This window comes from Periophthalmus magnuspinnatus, chromosome 17, assembly GCF_009829125.3.
Source record: "Periophthalmus magnuspinnatus isolate fPerMag1 chromosome 17, fPerMag1.2.pri, whole genome shotgun sequence".
Taxonomy (NCBI): domain Eukaryota; kingdom Metazoa; phylum Chordata; class Actinopteri; order Gobiiformes; family Gobiidae; genus Periophthalmus; species Periophthalmus magnuspinnatus.
Window position 1 is genome coordinate 9069652 of NC_047142.1, and position 19303 is coordinate 9088954.

General features: G+C 45.4%; 2 protein-coding genes across 2 annotated transcripts; one reads left to right on the forward strand and one right to left on the reverse strand.

Annotated features, from left to right (window-relative positions):
• Nucleotides 1-17: 17 nt before the first annotated feature.
• Nucleotides 18-10129, forward strand: adhfe1 (alcohol dehydrogenase iron containing 1). The gene is made up of 14 exons (XM_033982220.2): nucleotides 18-146; nucleotides 1012-1049; nucleotides 2872-2918; nucleotides 3136-3189; nucleotides 3664-3818; nucleotides 4143-4339; nucleotides 4425-4502; nucleotides 4938-5043; nucleotides 5607-5759; nucleotides 7533-7631; nucleotides 8130-8208; nucleotides 8630-8726; nucleotides 8858-9015; nucleotides 9846-10129. The coding sequence occupies exons 1-14, from the start codon at nucleotides 94-96 to the stop codon at nucleotides 9927-9929; spliced, it is 1398 nt and encodes a 465-aa protein (XP_033838111.1). The 5' UTR covers nucleotides 18-93; the 3' UTR covers nucleotides 9930-10129.
• A 1117-nt stretch (nucleotides 10130-11246) lies between these two features.
• Nucleotides 11247-17929, reverse strand: LOC129457028 (myb-related protein B-like). Its single transcript, XM_055228618.1, has 11 exons — nucleotides 17909-17929; nucleotides 16879-16974; nucleotides 16270-16490; nucleotides 14089-14326; nucleotides 13839-14018; nucleotides 12704-12829; nucleotides 12251-12331; nucleotides 11933-12054; nucleotides 11710-11800; nucleotides 11501-11569; nucleotides 11247-11264 (listed from the first exon to the last, which is right to left on the reverse strand). The coding sequence occupies exons 1-11, from the start codon at nucleotides 17927-17929 to the stop codon at nucleotides 11247-11249; spliced, it is 1263 nt and encodes a 420-aa protein (XP_055084593.1).
• Between the last annotated feature and the right edge of the window lie 1374 nt (nucleotides 17930-19303).

Here is a 19303-nt window from a genome sequence, read left to right on the forward strand (position 1 = left end):
TTATTGTGCAACCTGGAGCCGGAAGCGGACGTGTCTCGAGCCCAGGTGCAGTGCTCACCGGAGCCCGTGGAGACGGGACGTGACCACGTGTAGATGGCGGGACGGGATCGGATCGTGCACCTGCTGCGGCAGCTGGAGCGCGCGGCGTGAGTACACGTGAATGAGCACGGAGCTGCTTTTGACACGTGACGGTTTAAGCATTACGTCTTTAGTTTAAACGCCATGCATCTCCGCAAGTGTGAAGTTTAGCTGTGAACATTTCACTTTTATAAAGCAATAGTGAACTTTAGAAAAACTCGGTGGAAGATTTTTATCACAAGAGTAAAGCTGAGTTGAGCTGTTCGTTGAGTTTGTGTGATAATGTTCCGTAGTATCCGGGAGTTTTGTCAGTGTGAGGTCTTTGTCTGAATCAGAGTTTTAAAGTTCTTAAAAGATCAAAGATTTTAGAAAAAAACGCACAAAGTGATATTTGACCAAATCTGAGCTGCGCGAATGACGCATGCGCAGTGACTACGTTTTATAACCTGGACATAGGTGAAGGGCATGGAGGGTCAGCGCTCAAATTTACGCACTAGAGACACGATATACTAAAACATGTAGCTTTTGAGGTCCACCAGATCTAAACCAGGACTATATCGGGTCTAAATGAGGGCTAACCCAGGACTAAACCACATCTAAACCAGGTGTAAACCACATCTAAACCAACACTATATCAGGTGTAAAAGAGGGCTAACCTAGGGCTAAACTAGGACTAAACCAGATCTAAACCAGGTCTAAACGAGGGCTAAACCATTATAAGGTGGTTCTAAGTAAGTAAAGTTTCAACTAAAGGAGGACAAAAACATGCACAGATCTGTCTGTGAATAAAACATTCTGCACAGGCTTCTGCACCACCAGAGCAACATGTACCACTGTTTAGGAAACACTGGGATATAGTTTTATTGGGTGTTTTTATCCCGTCTAAAACCGTAATAAATAAATAAATAATAGTTGACTGTGTTTGTTTAACAGATGCAGGTGTCCAGCTCACTCCAACGCCTTCCACCAAGGTACACAACACACCGATGGAGCCCAACAGTGATAGTCCGCTTCCATTCATTTTTCCCATAGACTTTTTTCAAATATTGAGGTCAAAGGCATCGCGGAGGCTAAGCATTTACATGGTACTAAATAACTAATATCCATAACACGGTTGTTTTGAGTAACATTTAAAAATGTGAAATAAAGCGAAATGCTTTAATAAATTAGCACTTTCAGAAACAGATTTTAAATTATTCAAAAAAATGTTAGGTCTTGTGGTCATTACTTCCATGTAGTTGATTACACTGGTCAACACTAAATTTATTGTCCAAGATTTTTTTTGCTGATTTAGGGTAATTTTGATGTGCTGAATCCAAAAATCACATTGGTTTTGCTCAATCAGGTCAACTTTCTGAACTAAGCTACATATTTGTTTTTTAACAATTTTGTTTACATGTATGAGTATTTTCACGTCATATGATACAAAATTCTATTATATTTCTCGCTATAAACAAATTCTGAAGATTTTGCATGTGCCAACTTATGACTAATTGTTTTTTTTATATTACAAGTGAATGAAATGGCTTCGACTAGAAGATCTTGCAAAAATAAGCCTGACATATTCTGCTACATCTGCGGTGAATACACCAATGTTCCTAACAGGAATCAAGTCACAAGTTTCATAAAGCGTGCTTACCATGCTTATTTTGGGATTAAACTTGGTGACCAAGATGAAGCTTGGGCGCCACACATGGCATGCAAGTCATGCACCGAGTGTCTGCGTCAGTGGACTAAAGGCAAGAAGAGTTGTCTGAAGTTTGGAATTCCCATGGTTTGGAGAGAGCCGACAAACCATGTCACTGACTGCTACTTCTGTACTATTGATGTGACTGGGATCAACAGAAAGAACCGTAGCAGCCTCAAGTATCCTGACCGTGAATCAGCACGTCGTCCTGTAGCTCACTGTGATGAAATTCCAGTACCTGTCTTTGGAGAAGTTCCTGACATCAGTGACAAAGATTCCTCCAGTGTGGTTTTAATGATGATGCTCCACATCCTTTTTCCCAAAAGGAGCTAAATGTTCAGGTTTCCTGAGAATCTGGGATCACTGAGTGATGAGCAGGTGGAGAGATTCCATCAGGACATAAAAGAGATGGAGACCAGGTATCAGGGACGCTGGGATGCAGTCATGATGGCTGATTACTGTTGGACTCTGAAGAGAGACATCCCTGCTGCTGAGCATTCAAGGGGTTCATAAAAACAGAAGTTCATGTCCTGAATTTTGCACAATGATAACGTAACGTTCCAATTTACATGTACTTACCTTTAAATGTTATGTTATGTTAATTGATAATTAATACATTCTGTTAGAAAACTATTTTTTATCTCCTAAAACATTTTTTGGATGAGAAATATTAAAGAAAATCAACTGATAATGTCACAAAATTGTTATCAATTTAGTCAGAAGATCGGATTTTTCAAAATCAAATTAGCATAAAAACCTGACCTGACTGAGAAAAATGGATATCATTTTTGGATTCAGCGGTGCTAAATGGTCCTAATTCAGTTGAAAAAACACAGACAACTTTCAAAAATGTTTTTTTTGTAACCCAGTGTTATCATATATACTTTTATATCAATATACTTTTTTTTTTAGAAAGTCTATGAAAAGAAAAATGAATGAAAAATTACTTCCAGAACTGGGGGATGAGCGGTCACTATTGAGCTCCATACTTCACTCATCAATAATATATCACTACTACTACTACTACTGCTGCTACTGTTATTACAATAATAATGATATACTTGTAGAGACTGAATAGAAGTTTTTAATCTTGTGGTTTTGTTCAGGAGCTGCTGTCCCTTGCACCGTGAGGAAGACTGACTATGCTTTTGAGGTGAGTCCTGGTCCAGTCCTGGTCCAGTCCTGGTCCAGTCCTGGTCCAGTCCTGGTCCAGTCCTGGTCCAGTCCTGGTCCAGTCCTGGTCCAGTCCTGGTCCAGTCCTGGTCCAGTCCTGGTCCAGTCCTGGTCCAGTCCTGGTCCAGTCCTGGTCCAGTCCTGGTCCAGTCCTGGTCCAGTCCTGGTCCTGACAGGTCCTTGTGGTTCTGTTGCAGATGGCGAGCTCAAACATCAGATACGGCCCTGGAGTGTCCAGAGAAGTGGGAATGGTCAGATCTTCTGTTCTGCTGCACCTCTTTTCTCTTAAACTTTGTTCCAGTGCAGTGGTTCTCAAAGTGCAGGCCCGGACCCTGGGGGAATAAGGGATTTAACATTTCTTTTTAAAATGATTTTATAGATTTTTTTATATTGAAACAAACCTGATTTAACGTTGTAACGTTTGTCATGTTTGGGAACCATGTTATAGTTTGGAGTTCTAGTGTGGAATCAGTCCCTGTTTTGTCTCTCAGGACCTAATATTGGGTCTGGGTGTTCTTGTTCTTGGTTCTTTAGCTGATAGCTCCCTCTGTCTCAGGATGGTCGGTGCTTCTGGTTCTGTAGTATTTGGTTCTTTATCTCTGCCTGTTCCCTGCTGGGTGCATGTGCTTTTGGTTCTACAGTTTCCTGGTTCTTTCTATGATTCTGTAGGTCTCGGTTCTGTGGTTTCTTGGATCTTTAGCTGAAGGTTCTCTCTGTTCTCTCAGGATGTGGCGGCGCTCGGAGCTCGGCGCGTGTGCCTGATGACAGATCAGACTCTGGTCTCTCTGGAACCAGTCCGGTCCGTCCTCGGGTCTCTGACCCAGAACCAGGTCCAGTTCACCGTCTACGATCGAGTCCGAGTAGAGCCCACGGATGCCAGGTCAGTGAGCCCCCTGTTGATCGGTTATCTCAGTAGGTACATTCACATGGCCAGTCATCAGATCACCCAATAATGAGATCTGATTTGTGGTGTGTTTACAGCACAAGAGAAATCTGGCTTTAGAGGAAGAGAAAGTACAATCACATTAGTTTGTCCTTTTTACATAATGTTCCTTTGCCAAAACCTGTACAGGTGTGATCACTCAGAGAGAAATCGGATTATATTTGTTTACATGTCATTTCTGATAACTCTAGAAATCAGATCAGGTTATGGTGTGAATGTAAACAGAGCCAATGACAGTAACGATCTGATTGGTCGTCTCAGTTTCAAAGAGGCGATCTCATTTGCAAAGGCAGGGCGTTTCGACGCGTTTGTGGCGGTGGGCGGGGGCTCTGTGATTGACACCTGTAAAGCGGCCAATCTCTATGCCTCGCACCCCGACAACGACTTCCTGGACTTTGTCAACGCTCCAATCGGAAAAGGGCTCCCTGTGACTGGCAAAGTCCGGCCCCTCATTGCCGGTGAGTCTAGATACCAGAACTAAACCAGGTCTAAACCACATGTAAACCAGGTCTAAACCACGTCTAAACCCTCTCTCTGTCTCAGTGCCAACCACAGCGGGCACAGGCAGTGAGACAACAGGAGTGGCCATCTTCGACTACGAGCCACTCAAAGCCAAAACAGGTCTGTCACTTCTGGTTGATTCTTTTCCCCTCTCTTCTCTCTAATTGGCTCTCTCCCTCCTCTCTCTGTTTTGCTCTCCCCTCCCTCCTGCCCTCTGGTTGGCTCTCTTCCTCCCTCCTTTCTTTTATTGTGGGGGCGACAGTAGCTCAGTTGGTAGAGTGTTTGTTCACTGATCCGAAGGTTGGCGGTGCGATTCTAACTCACACAGATGAATGCTGTCGTTGTGTCCTTGGGCAAGACACTTAACCCACCTCGCCCTCAGTGTCTGCGTACACTGGTGTGTAAATGTGTGTGTGAATGGGTGAGTGGTTCCTTGTTGTAAAGCGCTTTGAGTCCCTTGAAGGTAGAAAAGCGCTATAGAAAAATGTGACCATTTACCATTTGATTGGCTCTCTCCATCTCTCCCTTCTCTATCTGATTGCTATCTTTGTACAGGTATTGCAAGCAGAGAGATCCGTCCCCTGCTCGGGATCGTGGACCCGCTGCACACACTGAGCATGCCCAGTAGAGTGGCAGCCAACAGTGGCTTTGATGTTCTCTGGTGAGAAACTGGCCACGGCCCTCTGCCTCGTTATCTCACCTCCTTGTCTTCTCTCCTCCTCTCACCTTCTCGCCTCCTTGTCTTCTCTCCTCCTCTCACCTCCTGTCTCCTTGTCTCTGATCATTTCTCTTCCTCTTCTCTTCACCTCCTCCTGCTCTCCTCTTTTCTCATCTCCTCACCTCCTCATCTCCTCCGTCCTCTCTTAACCCCATCTTTGTCCATCTCTCCTCACGTCCTCGCTCACCCCTCTCCTGCCCTTACCATCTTCCTCTCTACTAAACTCTCATCCCTTTTTCCTCCTTCCCTTATGCTCATCTATTTCCTCACCCCCCTCCTCCTCTCCTTTGCCTCCTCCTCTTCTCTCTCGTCTCCTCTCCTTACTTCCTTCCCTCCTATGTCCTCCCCTCTCCACTCTCCTCCTGTGTTGCTTCTCTATTCCTCCATCTTTCCTTATTTGCTTTGTTTTCTCCTTTGTTCCTCTCCCCTCTCTCTTCCTCCCTCTCTTCTTTCCCCTCACCCCCTCTCCTCCTCTCCTCTCTGCCTGTCTATCTCGCTCTCTTTAGTCATGCTCTGGAGTCATACACTGCCCTGCCGTACCACCAGAGATCCCCTTGCCCCCCGCACCCTCAGCTGCGCCCGGCGTATCAGGGCTCGAACCCCATCAGCGACGTTTGGGCGGTGCACGCGCTCAGGGTCGTTGCCAAGTACTTCAAACGGTAACAATGCTACTACTACTACTGTACTAATATGAATGCTATTACTGCTACCATTAATATGATTACTACCTGCCACTAATAGTGATTACTACTACTACTTTAACTTCTACTATTACTGCTATAACTAATACTACTCCTATAAATATTACCACTACTATATCTAATATTGCTATAATTAATACTACAACTGTAACTACTATGACTACTACTATAACTAATACTGCTAGAACTAATACAACTGCCATAACTAATACTACTGTAACTAATACAACTAATAACAGTGTAACTACTACTAAAATGAATACTACTCCTATAACTAATAGTGCCATAACAAATACTATTACTATAATTAATACTACAGCTGTAACTACTACTACTATGACTACTAATACTGCTATAAGTAATAGGCAAGGCAAGGCAAGCCAAGTATATTTGTATAGCAGTACAAGTAATTCAAAGTTCTTTACAGAGTAAGAAAGACATTAAAATCACTCAAATCAAAACATAAATAATCACAAATAATCATCATAAAATTAACATTAAAACAGAAGAGTGCAGCATAAAAACTAAAATACTGCTGTAACGAGTTCTACAATAACTAATACTATCAGAGGGACCATGATCAGACAGAAATCAAGTCTATTTACTGTTCTTGTTTGTGATTTGAATAATTTTATGACTCCAAAAATCTCTAAATCAGATTTAGAGTGGCCATGTGATCACAGACACTATGAGATTTATCTGTTCATTTTGCAGCTTGTTCTAGGGCAGTGTTTCTCAAACTGTGGTTTAGTCCTAGATTAGACCTGGAATAGTCCCATTATAGACCTGGTTTAGTCCTAGATTAGACCTGGAATAGTCCTGTTATAGACCTGGTTTAGTCCTAGATTAGACCTGGAATAGTCGTGTTATAGACCTGGTTTAGTCCTAGATTAGACCTGGAATAGTCGTGTTATAGACCTGGTTTAGTCCTAGATTAGACCTGGTTTAGTCCTAGATTAGACCTGGAATAGTCCTGTTATAGACCTGGTTTAGTCCTAGATTAGACCTGGAAGAGTCGTGTTATAGACCTGGTTTAGTCCTAGATTAGACCTGGTTTAGTCCTAGATTAGACCTGGTTTAGTCCTAGATTAGACCTGGAATAGTCCTGTTATACACCTGGTTTAGTCCTAGATTAGACCTGGTTTAGTCCTAGATTAGACCTGGAATAGTCCTGTTATAGACCTGGTTTAGTCCTAGATTAGACCTGGAATAGTCCTGTTATAGACCTGGTTTAGTCCTAGATTAGACCTGGAACATTCCTGTTATAGACCTGGTTTAGTCCTAGATTAGACCTGGAATAGTCCCGTTATAGACCTGGTTTAGTTCTAGATTAGACCTAGAATAGTCCTGTTATAGACCTGGTTTAGTCCTAGATTAGACCTGGAACAGTCCTGTTATAGACCTGGTTTAGTCCTAGATTAGACCTGGAATAGTCCCATTATAGACCTGGTTTAGTCCTAGATTAGACCTTGAATAGTCCTGTTATAGACCTGGTTTAGTCCTAGATTAGACCTGGTTTAGTCCTAAATTAGACCTGGTTTAGTCCTAGATTAGACCTAGAATAGTCCTGTTATAGACCTGGTTTAGTCCTAGATTAGACCTGGTTTTAGTCCTAGACCTGGAATAGTCCCATTATAGAGGTTCAGCTCTGGTGGTATTGGTTAAATTTGAAAGCCGCTGTTGTAGTTGTGTATCTGTATGACATAATTTTCCACCTCCTCCCTCTGTCAGTGCGGTGCGGGACCCCGAGGACCTGGAGGCACGTTCGGCGATGCACTTGGCAAGTGTGTTCGCCGGGATCGGCTTTGGGAACGCCGGAGTGCACCTCTGGTCTGAGTGTTTTAGACACATTTAACACATTAAAGAGGGGGTATTTGACTTCTATGGGGTATGAAGTGCTAACACATAACATATTTAGATCTCCATGTTACTTTATTTATGGTTTTGAAAATGCTATATTCATTGAAAACAACATATTAACATGTTTTATAAGTTTGACTTTTGTTTTTGGCGCTCTGAGACAAAAGTCACTCCCCCATCAAAGCCCTGTCACAACACAATCAGCCTGCATCCCTCTTATGAAACCACTGCACATCACATCAGCTTTGTCAAGTTTTGTCAAGTTTTGTATCATGTTTTTGTATATTTATGGAGAATTGTCATGTGGGAGCATGGGTGATTTAGGAGAGATCGCTATATTACTAATTTTTTTGATGAGGGAACAATGTTATAACATGGTAGAACATGCCATAAAAGTTTATTTTGCATAATACCCACTCTTTAAGAACACTTTAAGAACGTGTTAAGAACAGGTGTGTTTCTGTGCAGTCACGGCATGTCCTACCCCATCGCAGGAAACGTGAAGACGTACCGAGCGCAGGGCTACAATGTGGAGCACCCCCTGGTGGTGAGATACACAACTGGAGCCAGCCAGGGAGGGCATCTGACAAGCAGGGAGGGCATCTGACACACGGGGAAGGCATCTGACACTCATGGAGGGCACCTGAACAGTGTGGGAGGGCATCTGACCTCCCAGGGCCAGGCTCAAAACCAGCCTTTTCTGTGGCAGCACCCACACTATGGAACAGCCTCCCTCTGCTGTCAGATCCTCTACTAAGTCTGTAGCACAGTTTAAGAACAGACTAAAAACCCTGGCATTCGGTTCTAGCTGGGCAGGATATCTTGGTGTTTTATTGTTCTTTGTGTCATTTCATGTGTCGTTTAATATTTTGTTGACTTTGTGTGATGTACTTTGGGCAGCTTAAGTTGTATTTTAAATGTGCTATATAAATAAAATTGAACTGAATCTGACGCTCTGTCCTTCCCAGCCTCACGGTCTCTCTGTCGTCCTCACGTCTCCGGCCGTCTTCAACTTCACCTCCTCCATGTGCCCAGAGCGCCACCTGGAGGCTGCTGAGATACTGGGTAATTAAGTACTGAACCTCGACTGAACCACGACTAAAACGGGGCTAAAACAGGACTAAATCAGGGCTAAACTAGAACTGAACAAGGACTAAACCAGGACTAAACCTGGTTTAACCCAGTGTGTTGTGCAGGCGCAGATGTCAGTGGTGTGCGGCGCTCAGATGCGGGGCGGGTGATCTCAGACACTCTGAGGACCCTGCTGTGGGAGCTGCAGGTGGAAGACGGGCTCCAGGCGCTTGGCTACTCCTCTGAGGACGTCCCTGCACTGGTGCAGGGAACTCTCCCCCAGGTGAGGTACTCCTGCTGGTGAGGCACTCCCACGGGTGAGGCACCACCCAGATGAGGTAGTTTTTCGGGGTGAGGCACTCTCCTCTAGATGAGGCAACATCCCCCCGGGTGAGGTACTCCCCCCTTCAAGGTGTCCCCAGCTGCGCGGATGAGAACCACTGATGTTAAACTTGAGCTCAGAGAAATGTCTGCTCAGATTTACAGTCCATTCTTCTGTTTCTAGATTTAATGTTTTTGACTCCGTGTTTTTTTAAAAAAATTTTTTAAGGCACTACTGTCCTAGCCCTAAGACACATACAAAAACACCACACATTTAAAATCGAAGTAAATAAATGTATCCCACAATACTTGGACAGCAAGATATCTTGCTCTAAGATACCCTCATTTACCACAGCTACTGTCACGATGCCGACTCCATCTCTCCCATATATTTCTACAAAACACACACTCCTCCACCTGCATCTCCTTTGCTCTTTTTGTCTTACTAACTCACCCTATTATCTGTTTGCACACTGTAAATTCACCCCACTGTATATTTTTGCACAATGTATTTATTTGTATCTGTTCACCTGGTGTTTGCAAATAAATTTAAACAAAAAAAAAAAGGTTTGGTTTAGTTCAGACACATTGAAGTCAAGATCTAAAAACAGCTCAGAGAGAACTATTAGAACATGAGGACTCCCCACACCTCAGACTCACTTCACACAGGCGAGGACCTGGGACTGTTCAGATCTTTTCAGATCAGGAGCCTTTGGTGACACAGAATCTGCCTTTGAGAAAATACTTGGACACAGAAGCTAAAAAAAAAATTAAAAAACATTCATGTTTTAGGAGCGCGTGACCAAGCTCTCACCTAGAAGCCACACCCAAGATGACCTCGAGGAGCTGTTCCACCAATCATTGAAGCTCTACTGACCCCACCCCTTAGACCAGCCAATCGCTGAGGCTGAATTCTGTGATTGGCGGGATTTCTTGGAATGGGCTGTACAGAGGAGATGGAGGGAGAAGACAAGGAGAGGGAATGATGATGAACTACCTCAGGGCCGCTTCTTTATTAGAATTTTTTTCACTTTGAACCGTGTTTTGATTAAATAAATGAAATTATCATAAATGTGTTTAAGTGTTATTGTTTTGATTGAACCTGCTCCAGAGCCTGAGAGGGCATCTGACACACAAGGCTGCAGGAGGATGGGAGGGCATCTGACACAGGGATATAAGAGCAGTTTCGTAAGTCTTTAACAGTTTTAACTTTAAGTCAATGAACAGCTGTAAATACTTCAGCTACAACTAATACTGTTACTACGTCTGCAATCTCACCCGGACAGTCCTGGTTTAGCTGTGGTTTAGTTCTCATAAGTCCTGTTTAGTACTGCTTTAGTCCTGGTTTAGTTCTCATGGGATTAGGAGTGCTCCTTCCTGCTCTTCTGAACTGTGATTGTGCTGCAGGTGAATAGATCCTGGTATGTGGCAGTTTAATAACGATAAATATAGGTTTGATAGAATTTGACTCGGTTTAATAAAGTTTAAAAACAACAGAAAAGTGCAGTTTAAGGTCAAAGAGTACACTATGTGTCACAGACAGGTGAAACACATGCCACAGGTGAAACGGGTAAAGTGCTACAATCAGTTTGGTTGTCCAAGCAGCTTATTTGTGATATTCAATTAAAAAAGTAGATATCATAAATACGGTCAATAAATAATGAATAAGTTAAAATCTGATAAAATACATTTCTTTTAAAATTTGTAAATATTTGTTAAGAATCTAAACATTTCATTTAAAACATTTTAAAAATCAACCATAAAAATATTTCTTAGTACACCATTAAAATAAGAGAGAGTGCAGTGAACGAGGGGGCTCAGGCTCAGGTAGGGCAGGGCTGGGGCTCAGGAGGAGCTCAGTTGGGGGGTGGAGGCGGCTGAGGTCTTGATGTAGAATCGGGCCTGGTCTGTGACGCTCACCTGGTCATCTGTTTTCCCAAACATCACCACCTGCAGCTCCCCGCTCAGCTGTATACACAAGTATACACATGTATTCACAAGTATACACATGTATACATATACACACACTTATAACAACATGCAGATGAGTGTGTTGAGAGTGTGGTACTTATGTCACTTACCCTGAAGGGGCTGAGCTTGAAGGTGGGACACTCAGGTGAATGCTGGTATCCCACAGGAGGCTGACACCACCACACCTCCTGCCCCCCCTCCAGAGGGAAGCAGCCCAGGTCCTCAGACCCCGGAGACATCCTATGAGAGCGAGATGAGCCTGAGCTGACAGGAACGGAACAAGGACCAGAACCAGCGTCCAACTGGAGCTGCTTTGAGCCCAGCAAACTCAGACCCAGTACCTGCCGGAGAGAGGAGAGAGGGCAGAGAGAAGAGGATTAGTATAGAGGAGAGGAGAAGAGAGGGAGAGAGTAGGGTAAATACAGAGGAGAGGAGAGAGACTGAGAGAACAGGCGAGATGTAAATGTGTGTGTGACCTCAGAGCAGCTGCCTGTCGACTGTTGGCTGTTGGACTGTTCTCTCTGAGCGCTGGTCTCCTCACACTCCTGCAGCAGATACACACTGTTATGCTGTGCTAAAGTCTATGGGGGATGTGCTGTGCTTTAGGCTGGTCCAGCGTTTCCACAGCACATTCACATTCATATTTGAGTTAAACCCTAAACCGAGCAAGGGGGGGGTGTCTCACCTGCTCTGGGGGCAGGGCCTTCAAGGGGGTGGGGGTCTGCAGTATTGACATCAACAGAGCTCTGATCCTCTCCCTGAGCTCAGCAGGTGTCCTGCTCAAAGGAACAACAATATAACAGAGAGAGGAGCAGAGGAGAGAGGAGAAGTAAAGAAGGAGAAAGGAGCAGAGAAGGAGCAGTGTAAGAAGGTGTGATTTTGGAAAGTCCTTCAAGTGGCACTCTCACCCCAGGCTGGTATCTGGTTGTTCCGGGCCATCTGGAGTCCGGATCAGAGCGGCGTGTTTCAGTGGCGTGGAGGTCATAGCTGGGCAGAGTTTCAGGTCCTCCACAGAACACACATTCAGCAGCTGCACATACAACTGAGTCAGATGCCCTCCCATCCTCTGTATCCCTGTGAGTCAGATGCCCTCCCATCCTCTGTATCCCTGTGAGTCAGATACGCTTCCGTCCTCCTGTTTCCCTGTGTCTCAGATGCCCTCCTGTCCTCTTGTTTCCCTGTGTCAGATACCTCCCTGTCCCTAGTATGAATGATCAGGCCTGTACCTCAGAGGGAGAGAAGGGCGCCCCCAGCAGGTTGCTTCTGTTGGTGTCTTCAGAGTGGAGCTGTTCTTTGATGCCGACGATCTGAAACAGAGACATGAGAGAGAGAGACAGAGGCAGAGACAGAGAGAGACAAAGGCAGAGGCAGAAAGAGAGAGACAGGCAGAGACAGAGAGGGAGAGGAAGAGAGAGAGACAGAAAGAGAGAGACAGAGGCAAAGACAGAGACAGACAGAAACAGAGGGAGACAGAGTCAGAGACAGAAACAAAGGCGGAGACAGAGGCAGAGACAGATATAAACAGAGACACAGACAGAGAGAGAGAGAGAAACAGACAGAGACAGGACTTTGGTCAAACCAAACCCCCCCCCCACCAACACCTGCCCCCTCAATCACACCTCCATACCTGCCTCACCCCATTACCCAGCCCCCGCAGAGACCTGGAGGAGTTTTCTTACGTAGCTGTGGCTCCAGTCTGTGATGGTGGAGTCAGAGTCCTCACACGCTATTGGCTGCTTCATTGGTGATATCATGTCATTAGGGGTGTGGCTCCAGTCTGCGACTTGCTGCAGGTCATGACCCGACTGAGATTGAGACAACAGAAAGGAGAGAAGTGCGAAAGACTTAGGCACACACTCTGAGTGAGAGTCTAATGTTATCATGACTTTGACCCAGTCTGCATTCGACACCATGGCCTGCATAGAAGTGGACTGAGTGGGTTTGACATCACCTATAGCAGGGGCATCCAAACTTTTCTCATTAAGGGCCACATATAAAAACACAGACAAAGCTGAGGGCTGATTGAGGGCCATACACTGGTCACCAATACAGTGAATACTTAAAATCTGCATTATTATTACAAGTTAGACTGAACCACTAGACCTTTATTCACGCTTACATCCTCAATGGGACACATTAAATATTTGATATGGGCTTGTTAAAGTAGATTTTCAGAAATGTAAAGTAAAAAGTACTGTTTAAAGTAATATGGGCCAATTCACCTGGGAGCTTGAGGGCCAAGAAAAATTGGTCTGAGGGTCACATTTGGCCCCCGGGCCACAGTTTGGGTATGCCTGACCTATAGCTTTCGGCTCCAGCTGAAGCCATTCGAGACTAGCAGTCATAGTGGCTAATCTGCAACTAGGGACCATATTTGGAAATCCAACCATGTGTATCATAGCAACCAAAGAGCCAATCAGGAGTAATGCTGTTGAAGGTATAACCCCTTCTCCCGCCTATACCGCTGGCTTGGCAGGGGTCAACACAGTCAATCAAACCTGCAGCTAATACTAGCGGGAGCAGTCTTGGGGAAAGAAGGCCCCTAATTAGTCTTTTATTAATGTTCCACACAGTGTTGCCATCATTTTTTCAATAGAAAGTGAATTGGAGCCAAATTGTGCCATGTTCACTTTCTCTTTGGAACTCAGAGGCTGGTGGGCTAGATATATGTCCAGAGATATATACAGGTCTACACTATTCACTACAGAGAGCACTATTAGGGGTTACACCATTTTTACTGCTGTGTCCAGCTCTGGTCACTGAAAGACATTCAGATATTTTGTCTCTGTAGCTGGCGCAAATGTGCTCCCTCACCACATCGGTCAGCTCCATGGGCATACTCAGCTCACAGGCGCTCAGGGACGAGTTCAGATCTGAGGGCGCACACATGGAGCAGGAGGGTGCGCACGTGGAGCAGGAGAGCGCGCACGTGGAGCACAGGGCACTATGATCACATGTGCTGGACATGTTCCTCTTTGTGGAGACAGAGTGAACCTGAAACAGTCACAGATTTTAGTGTCAGAGAAGCTCCTTAAATCACACACACAAGGACATGACCCCTGACCTGTCTCCATGACCTCTGTCCTCTGTCCTGGTCCCTGCGCCTCTTGCTGCGCTCCGACACACGGGAGGAGGAGGCTGAGGAAGAGGGGCCTGAAGAGGAGCCTGAAGAGGAGCCTGAAGAGGAGCCTGAAGAGGAGGAGCAGCTGAGGAAAGCGTTGGGCTGCATCCTCAGGTATCCGTTTCTGTCTACCTTCCTCTTCAATGTTGAGTTCCAGTGATTCTTTATGGCGTTATCCGTCCTGTAAAACATGCCCATCAGCACCTGTCACACATAAACCTATCATAAACACCCCCTTTGCACATGGCCCTGTCACACATGATACTGTCACCTCCTGCTCTCCAACACCATAAGTCTGTCAGTCATAAAGAACCACTTCACTCTCTGTCTCTCCTCCCTGTGTCTGTCCTTCTCCTCTCTATTACGTCCCTGTGTCTGTCCCTCTCCTCTTTGTCTCACCTCCCTGTTTCTGTCTCACATCCCTATGTCTGTCCCTCTCCTCTCTGTCGCAGCTCCTTGTGTCTGTCCCTCTCCTCTGTCTCTCCTCCCTGTGTCTGTCCCTCTCCTCTCTGTCGCAGCACCTTGTGTCTGTCCCTCTCCTCTCTCCTCCCTCTCTGTCCCTCTCCTCTCTGTCTCACCTCCCTGTGTCTGTCCCTTTCCTCTCTATCTCACCTCCCTGTATCTGTCTTACATCCCTGTGTCTTCCCTCTCCCCTCTGTCTCTCCTCCCTGTATCTGTCTTACATCCCTGTGTTTGTTCCTCTCCTCTCTGTCTCTCCTCCCTGTGTCTGTCCCTCTCCTCTGTCTCACCTCCCTGTGTCTGTCCCTCTCCTCTGTCTCACCTCCCTGTGTCTGTCCTCACCTCTCTGTCTCACCCCCCTGTATCTGTCTTACATCCCTGTGTCTGTCCCTCTCCTCTCTGTCTCGCCTCCCTGTGTCTGTCCCTCTCCTCTCTGTCTCGCCTCCCTGTGTCTGTCCCTCTCCTCTCTGTCTCTCCTCCCTGTATCTGCCTTACATCCCTGTGTCTGTTTCTCTCCTCTCTGTCTCTCCTCCCTGTGTCTGTCCCTCTCATCTATGTCTCACCTCCCTGTGTCTGTCCCTCTCCTCTGTCTTTCCTCCCTGTATCTGTCTTACATCCCTGTGTCTGTCCCTCTCCTCTCTGTCTCATCTCTCTGTGTCTGTCCCTCTCCTCTCTGTCTCACCTCCCTGTGTCTGTCCCTCACCTCTGTCTCTCCTCCCTGTATCTGTCTTACATCCCTGTGTCTGTCCCTCTCCTCTCTGTCTCTCCTCCCTGTGTCTGTCCCTCTCCTCTCTGTCTCAGCTACTTGTGTCTGTCCCTCTCCTCTCTGTATCTGTCTTAAATCCTTGTGTCTGTCCCTCTCCTCTCTGTCTCACCTCCCCTCTCTGTCTCACCTCACTGTGTCTGTCCCTCTCCTCTGTCTCTCCTCCCTGTATCTGTCTTACATCCCTGTGTCTGTTCCTGCCCTCTCTGTCTCTCCTCCCTGTGTCTGTCTCACATCCCTGTGTCTGTCCCTCTCCTCTCTGTCTCACCTCTCTGTGTCTGTCCCTCTTCTCTCTGTCTCACCTCCCTGTGTCTGTCCCTCTCCTCTCTGTCTCTCCTCTCTGTGTCTGTCTCACATCCCTGTGTCTGTCCCTCTCCTCTCTGTCTCGCCTCCCTGTGTCTGTCCCTCTTCTCTCTGTCTCACCTCCCTGTGTCTGTCCCTCTCCTCTCTGTCTCTCCTCCCTGTGTCTGTCTCACATCCCTGTCTGTCCCTCTCCTCTCTGTCTCACCTCCCTGTGTCTGTCCCTCTCCTCTCTGTCTCTCCTCCCTGTATCTGTCTCACCTCCCTGTGTCTGTCCCTCTCCTCTCTGTCTCACCTCCCTGCGTCTGTCCCTCTCCTCTCTGTCTCTCCTCCCTGTGTCTGTCTCACATCCCTGTGTCTGTCCCTCTCCTCTCTGTCTCTCCTCCCTGTATCTGTCTTACATCCCTGTGTCTGTTCCTCTCCTCTCTGTCTCTCCTCCCTGTATCTGTCTTACATCCCTGTGTCTGTTCCTCTCCTCTCTGTATCTGTCTTACATCCCTGTGTCTGTTCCTCTCCTCTCTGTCTCTCCTCCCTGTGTCTGTCTCACATCCCTGTGTCTGTCCCTCTCCTCTCAGTCTCAGCTCCTTGCGTTTGGCCCTGACCTCCCTGGCAGTAGCTTGGAGATATGTGCCCAGCGGTTGCCCATGAGGCGGTGGGTGCGGCAGATGATGTGGTCCTCCTCAGGGGTCCAGCTGCTCTTGTTGACTGTGGGGTTGAGGTGGTTGTGCCAGCGCTCACGGCACTGTTTCCCATTGCGGCTCTGGAGGTGTTGGGCGATGATGGACCAACGTTTCACTCCATGCTTGTTCACCAACTCAATCACCTGCAGGGTGTGCAGAAGTGCTACAGAGCAGCTCTTTATCAAATGCTCGCTACAATATAGTCTTTGGTTTAGTTCTGGTCTAATTCTGGTCCAATCCTGGTCTAGCCCTGATTCAGTCCTGGTCTAGTCCTGATTTAGTGCTGATTTAGTCCAAGTTTAGTCCTGGTGTGGTCCTGGTTAAATCCTGATTCAGTCTTGGTTTGGGCCTGGTTTATTCGTGGTTCAGCCCTGGTTTAGTGCTGGTTCAGCCCTGGTTGAGTTCTAGTTTACTTCTGGTTTACTCCTGGTTTAGTCCTGGTTCACTTCTGACCTAGTCTTGGTCTAGTCCCGGTTCATTCCTGGTTTAGTTTAGTTGTATTGGTGTATACTTGAGTGACTGGAGCATTACCTTCTGGTCCTCGTCGTGGCTCCAGGGCCCTTTCACTAGCTCCGGGTTCTCCACCTGGTTCCATCGGTGCTGACACTCCAGCTCAGACCTCTGTCTCTGCCACAGAGAGCACAAGCTTTAATAACGGGCTATAAACATGTTATAAATGTGCTATTGCTGGGTTTCAGATGACATCACAACATTCTACAGAGCAATATTATTTAATAGAGATGGGGGCAACCAAAATGAACTTTGCTTAAATGCAGTTTTTTGTTGTAATACAGAGAGTTCTTGGGTCTGGTCACTAATAGAAATAATCAGGTTCAACATTTGTGAATTTACCTATTGAATATGTTGTGGCAATGTACAATAGAGAAAGGGGATAGGAAATACTGGCTGTTGCCCATGTAGAATTATCACATTGTGTTAGAGGAGTATTGTAAATGTGTTAAAGGAGAGTACATTGTTGCAAACCTTAAACTGCAGAGAGACAAGGCTCCAGCTTTTGTTCCCTACCTCCTTCACCAAATGTAGCAGCTTCTCGTCCTGAACCACACATTCATATTTAAACTATTCTTTATCTTTAGAAGTTGTTAACTGTCATTGCAGGTCAAACTCAATCCTTACCGCAACAAAATAAGAAAAGCATATTCATGTATGATACCCTTTTGTTACATGAATCTGCTACACAGGGAGATGAGACAGGAGAGGGACAAACACAGGGAGGTGAGACAGACACAGGGAGGTGTAGGACAGACACCGGGAGATGAGACAGACAATGAGTGTCACACTGTGACTCTAGGTTAAATCTGTCAGGATCCTGTCCAGGAGTTTTTAGCTGGACCCTTCTCCAGATCACTGTGATGTTGAGTTTTATTAAATAAGCCTCTTGTGTTACCACCTCATTTTTTGCCCATGCAGGCTGTTGTAGCTTCCCTTTAGAAATGTTTCCTCCAAAGTTTTTCAGACTAAAGAAACGATTCTTCACACTGTGAGAGAATAAAAACATATTTTTATATGTATTCAGTGAAGAGACAGAACCAACGCTGACCAAATAGGAGACAGTTACCATGTCCGACGCCGCCTGCTGCCCATCCTGAACCACAACTGTAAATACATAATACATAATGTCATTTTTCCAAACAATTAAAACCTTTTTATGAATGCATATTCAGTAACTAGAACAGACTCGTGAATAAGACAGAAGAATAAAGTATATGAGATACTGTAAACATTCTAAAAGAATTAGTAGATTAAAAAAGGCCATTTATTCCGTCCAAGAAAGGTCTCTACAGTGTAATATGTCTCTGAGTCCAGCTGCTGAGGCAACCCACCAGCAGCAGTTTTGTACTGTTCAACATTTAAATCAGCGAAAACAGCGCTTTAAGTCACATTATTATGAGGTTATAATGAGGTTATTATGAGGTTGTCTCTGTTAATTGTTAAGTTTGAACACTTTTATGGGCTGTTCTGGCACCTTACTGTTACAAATGTCTAACCGCCAACGGCTAATCCTGTCAGAATTCAGACCAAAAACTCACAAAAGCGCAATCACAACGCGATCAAACTGCGGCTGTGGCTGTGATTCGTGAGTAAAGTTCTGAAGAGAGAGTTCTGATGCAGAATTGCCGCGTTTTGTGAAAAAAAGAGAGTTTAAGAAAATTTGGATGTACTTACCGTTAAGACCTGATCAGCGGCACGAGCGGCTCTCCTATTGGCTCAGAGCACCGTTGACGTTACACGAGGGCCACGTGAATTTTGGTCAGGTTTAAAATATTATATTAAAATAAAAATGATATTATACAAGAAAAAAAAAAACTTTGGATTAAAAGGTCAAATTTGTTTGTATTTCATTTGCTGGTATTAAAATGAACTTGTATTTATTTACATCTGCTCTCTCCTTCTTGAAGATGTTTATATTTTATAGTTTAAAATAGAAGTATTGAAAGAAATAAAATGTGTAATTTCTTGCATTGTCCTGTACCTCTTTGTATTAACATTCACTGTATAAAGGTAATGTAAGAATGTTCGTTAGTGGTTACACTAACTGGTGTAAGCGTCAAAGAGGACCAGGAGAGTGAAATATAAAGTCAGAAGAGTTTAATGAGTTCCACGCAGATAACGTGAACAATGGAGCAATGGATTCTGCGGAAAGGATAGGTGGAGATCCTGAGATGTGCCTGTTGATAGGTTTTATAGTGTCTCCCAATGTATGCGTGTGTGTACGCGTGTGCGTATGAGGAGGGTCCTTCTTCTGGTCTGCACGGCGCCCTCGTAAGATCCACGCTGGTCTTCAACTTCTTCATGAGTTACCACGTATTCTGCTGGGACCACACCGGTCCCACCAGAGGAGCTGGTGGACGTGTCTGAGGGAAGTCTGGGAGTCTCTGTTTAGACTCGGATATATATATATATATATATATATATATATATATATATATATATA